At 42.4% G+C, this 5,485-nt stretch overlaps 1 protein-coding gene across 1 annotated transcript; it reads right to left on the minus strand.

Annotated features, from left to right (window-relative positions):
* Nucleotides 1–560: 560 nt before the first annotated feature.
* LOC116504967 (cholinesterase-like) lies at nt 561–3,275 on the minus strand. The gene is made up of 2 exons (XM_032212226.1): nt 1,768–3,275; nt 561–751 (listed from the first exon to the last, which is right to left on the minus strand). The coding sequence occupies exons 1-2, from the start codon at nt 3,258–3,260 to the stop codon at nt 580–582; spliced, it is 1,665 nt and encodes a 554-aa protein (XP_032068117.1). The 5' UTR covers nt 3,261–3,275; the 3' UTR covers nt 561–579.
* Nucleotides 3,276–5,485: the final 2,210 nt, after the last annotated feature.

A 5,485-nucleotide genomic window follows, 5' to 3' on the forward strand; every position in this document is an offset into this window, starting at 1 on the left:
TCTGAATCTAGAAGTAGGGTTCTGAGGGTTCCATGATATATATTTATTAAATATATATATCAAAACATTATTGTTTTGGTCAGCCAGATGTTTAGGATTTGACATTTTTTGTCCACCTACTCTGTCCTTCCCAAAAAGCTGAGATGAGCAGATATTTTTTTATTGGTATTAAAGTTACCATTGCAGGATGTAAGCTATTCCAAATAAAGCTGCCTTTTGCAATTGACTGAGAGGGATTTTGTCAATGACGATGGTCATCAAGTGGTGAGCCAGATGTTTTGGGATTCGTTATTGTTGTTGTTGTCATCTTTATGTGAGCAACTAAAGCTTACTTAGCGGACATTACTAGAGACCTAACTCTTGGGATGCCATGAAATATGCTTGCTCTACAAAATTTATCACTAGCATTACGAAATTGCCCAGTGTAAAATCAAATGAGTATGTTTCATCAAAGAGTGGCAATAAAATCAATTTTTAGAGATTGCTCTATGATTGAGATGGGTGATCTCTATATCTGATATATAAATGATTTTAAAAAATATCTTTTCCATCAACCCCCACTCCCTTCCAAAGGCAGAATTAATAGCTGAACTTACGTGTCTCTTCAGCCTTTGAAAAAAGGCTCTTTAAAAAGTCACAGTGCTCTACCATCCTTTTCTGGAATGGCTCAGTATTAAGAAGGAAGAAATTCTGTTCTGTGGGATTATAGAGTGGCCACTTATCCTTGCTGGCCGCTATCCCATTGGGATTCCTAAGGAGGAAGAAAAGGACATTGATGGAAACGAATCAAAGGGAGAACCAACCTAGAAATAAGGAGAAATTTCCTGACAGTCAGAACAGTTGATCAGTGGAACAGAAGTTGCCTTCAGAAGCTATGCGTGCTTCATCGCTGGAGGTTTTGAAGAAGAGATTGGACAGCCACTTGTCCAGAATGGCATAGGGCTAGTTCTAGTTGCCCGTTTGGCAACTGCTTGAGCAGGAGGTTGAGCTAGAAGACCTCCAAGGTCCCTTCCAACTCTGTTATTCTGATGTAGCTCTTTTCCAAAGAGACTGGTCTTGACTTGGGAAACCACAACCAAGGAGAACTCCCAAAGGGGACTTTGAGGGAGGGGTGGAGTTTGGCTTGGTGAAATCTCTTGTGTCTCCTCCTTGCTGATCCAAACCCAGGTCAGCTCCTCATAGACTCTTGGATCTGCCAGTCCCAATCCTGACACCCTGGGCACCCTCCATCTTGTGAGTTTCCCCTTCACTACTTACTCCCTTGCAAGCCTTTGTTTGTTCTCTTAATGGTAGAGTAACACTCTGTTTCTTATCTCCCTTTTGCCTTCTTTATTCTGCTTGGAGAAATAATGTACCCTGGAATACGTGTGATACCACTGAACTCATAAAAGAACAATTATCTATAAGGGACATTATTAAGAATCCTTAGAAATTCAGGGCTGTTTCCAGTACAGGTAGTCCTTGACTTACAACTATTCATTTAACGTCCATTCAAGGTTACAATGGCACTGAAAAAAGTGACTTACAACTGGTCCTTGCACTTATGATTCAGTTAACAACTGTCTTGCTTAGCAACAGAAATTCTAGTCCCAACTGTGGTTGTAAATCATGAACTACTTGTATTAACACAACCTTTAAACATATGGAAAGGGAAAGCGTGCATTACTTTATGGCTTCATTACTTTAGATATAAAATGCATTTGTTGAATGGAAAGGCTTCCTTTGGATTTAAAATACAAATTTATAGAGATAAAGTGAACCACTTACCCAGTTCTGGCAAACTCTGCCCAGTAATGCATCATCTTACGGCTCAGTCTAGCTTCAGCCTCTGTGTAGGTTTGATTGAAAGGCGGCACTGATTCAAGGGTTCCAAAAACATAAGGAATCTCAGCATCGTGAGTTGCCCCAATCCATTCAGGCCAAATTGACCATGAAGGGCGATGTGTGAATAAATAGGCATATACAGGACTCCCAGTTTTCCTGATATTTCCTGCAGCTTCCCTCGATGGGCATGCAAAGAGCAAATCTGTATAGAAATAGGACATAGCGGAGCGGAACTGTGCTGGGCCATGTTGTCCTTCACTGTACCTCAGTGCAATAGCCTGAACAACATCTTCAGTTGCATTTGGCACTAGCAGCTGTATCCCTTTCAGAAGCTGCTCCTGATTTATGAGATTGTGGGTGATGTTAGGGAAAATATAGGGGACAAATGTGGCTGCTTCATCAGAGGTTTCGCCTATGAGGACTGGTTTGACCTGAATTTGCCCCTCCTCCATGAGCTTTTCTGGTTCACCAAGCAAAAACTCCCCATCTGTGGTTGGCACGAAGGGAAAATCCAGAAGGAAGCCTTTGGTAGACATAGCTCTTTCATGCCGAATAAGTTCAGAAACATTTTTTGTTTGCAGACAATGCCCTATGCTGGTATTATTGTCCTCAGAGCAACCTAGCAGATGAACAAATTCCAGAGATAATTGTTTGACTACCTCAGGAGACTTCCAAGCCCAGAAGGCATTGGCTGTTCCACTCTGGATCACCGCTTGGGCAAAAAGGTCATGGCTTTTTGGTGTGAGAAGATGGAGATTCATACAAGATCCTCCAGCACTGTGGCCCAAAAGGGTCACCAGAGAAGGATCTCCCCCAAAGGCAGCTGCATTCTCTTTTACCCACTTCAGGGCCAGCTGTTGGTCCCATAAGCCTAGGTTCCCTGGAGCAGCTGGTGGCAAGTACAGAAAGCCCAGAGCTCCCAAGCGATAATTGATGGTGACCACAATGACATTCTCAGTGGCAGCCAAATGTGTCCCATTTAACACATCCACAGAAGTTGTGCCGAATGCATAACCCCCTCCGTGTATCCAGACCAAAACAGGGACTGGTGAAGAAGGTTGTGGGTGTGGCACCCAGATGTTGAGAGAAAGGCAATCTTCTGACACTGGTGTTTTAGGAGACCATATATCTGCTTCAGGAGTATCCCGGAAAATAAATTGAGGACAGGAATTGCCAAAACTGGTGGCTTCCAATGTTTGACTCCATGGCTGATGTGGAAGAGGTTTCTGGAGACGCAACTTCCCCAGGGGGGGCTCAGCATAAGGAATGCCTAGATAGGCTGTTACAGATCCAGGGCCAACCAGGAACTGCTTGCCCTTAATAGGGCCACTGCTGGTTATGACCACTGTGTCTCCCTTAGATGCACAACTGGAGGCTAATGGAAAGTGAAGGAGGAGGAGGCAGCAGAAGAGAGTTGGGCACAGCAGACAAGGCATTGCAACAGTATGACGAGTTGGTGGACCTGGAAAAAGTTACAATCAATATGAGATTATTCCAATACTGTATAAGTACATCTTATGCCAACTCATGATTACTTTATTGTGATGGTTGGGCTCCTTTTTTGCTGAGGACACTAATGGTGAGCAGGGAATGACTTAGTCAACTCTGCCCTTCTCCATGATGTATCTCCAACGTTCTAGAAGAACCGCTTAGAACTCCTGTTTACTGATCCCCTTGCTCAGCGGATGGACAGCTTTATACAGTAGATCTTCTCCAGGGTTCCCAATACAGTGTTGTTATATATTATCTGTGTTCTACCTTTCTAACTTATTCAAGAATCCTATTCTGTAACATAGTGTACTAAGCCCTATCTTGTAAATTATGATATAACTGAAATAAATAACAATGTAAAATTACCCCAAATCAACATTTTTTCTGCTCCGATCTTATTTTAAATCCACCCACCATGTCAAGCTAGAAGAGTCACTGAAATCTAGGATTATGAAGGTAAGCGTGTCCTCTTTTGGGTATGTTATACAATGAAATTCCTTAGAAAAACCAGCTATGGTAAGAATGGCAAAATAAGCAAAATTGTAAAGCATCAGGAAAAAAAATGGAGAGAGCTAATTTATAAAAGGCTATAAATCAGTGTTTCTCAATCTTAGCAACTTTAAGAGGTGTGGACTTCAAGTCCCAGAATTTTGGGAGTTAAAGTCCACACATCTTAAAGTCATCAAGGTTGATAAATAATGTTACAAAAAGTCAGGTACAGCTGAAAAGATGAAGAGCACGCTTTCAACTTTTCCTCTGAACCCAGTAAACTCATGTTTTCTAATCACCACGGGATTTCCTATTTTCTTTCATACAAAGTCTAGCCTCAGAACAGGGACGTGCAGTCAGGGGAGGCAGAGCCTCACCACTGTCATCATGAAAAGAAAAAAAAATGTAAAAGGAAAAAGGCAAGAGCTGAGGTCAGGCTGAGCTAGTTGCTGCCAGAGTCATTGTGGATGACTCTGCTTAGTGCTTAACTGTTTAAAAAAGCCTCTAAAAAGGGCCCTCTACAGGAGGAGGCAGGAGAACAGTCATCTAGTCTGACTTTAGGCATCTTATGATCACTCCACAAGTCTAAAAAAATTTGAAACCCACCACTGTGCCAGTGCCTCACCAGCCATAAACCTCTAAAATATTTTTTAGAACAGCTACATTTCCCTAACCCAGGGGTGCCAAACCCCTGGGCCATGGCCCGCTACCGGGCCTTGAGCCTTTTGGAACCGCGCCACAGAGGTGGCAGATGAGTGTATGAGCATGCACACATCCCCACTCACGCAAGCAGCATGCATGTGTGCCTGCCGCACACACAGATTGTTCCCCTCTACACACACACACGGCAATCCACAACCGAAAAGGTTGGGGAACTCTGCCCTAACCTTAATATTTTCCCATCCACACATGCTTTTCTCAGCAGGCACTCTAGGCTGCCTAACAAGCATTTCTGTAGACTTCCTGAAGAAGGCCTAGCATTATTTGTCCCCGAGGAGCAAGAACAGATTGTCAACTGTACAGCCAGTAATATTAGAGCAATATTAGAGCAAAGCAAAGTAGAAATAACATCTCCCATCCCAGATGTATCCAGTCCAATTGCACAAGTGCTTTAGGAAATGCAATTCTATCAGCATCTACCTAGAGGAATATCCCACTGATTTTTAACAGGTCTGTTACATATTGATACTGGAGCAATAGGCTCCACCAAGGTCCTCCATTCTGGCGGGAGAATACTTGAAGCTGATTGACTGAGCCATCTGACAGCTCCCTATAAAAGGGCTGCCAGAGAGGCCAGAGCTGGATTTGTAAATAGTTTGTCTAATAAAGAATTGTTGTTTGTCACTGAAGCCTGAGTCCTGTCTCATCCATTCAGAGGGTCTATTTAACAGGGTCTATTTAACAGGGTCTTATTGCTAGATAAAGATGATAGAAATTTGCAAACACGTATCTGAGCCTAGAAGAAATGGCAGCCCACTATGGGTTTTATCTTCACTGCTTTTCTTTTCAACTCTTGTTTTTCTGTGTCTCAAACGCTAGCAGGCATTTCCTATTATGGCTGAATAAATTGTTGTCTCTTTAATGTTATGTTTAGCCTTGAATAGAAATAACTAGTCTAAATAGAATTAACCAGCCAGAAAAAAATAATTCTAATCCCTTTCCTAAAAACCATCTTCTAATT

Source organism: Thamnophis elegans, chromosome 2, assembly GCF_009769535.1.
Source record: "Thamnophis elegans isolate rThaEle1 chromosome 2, rThaEle1.pri, whole genome shotgun sequence".
NCBI classification, from domain to species: Eukaryota; Metazoa; Chordata; class Lepidosauria; order Squamata; family Colubridae; genus Thamnophis; species Thamnophis elegans.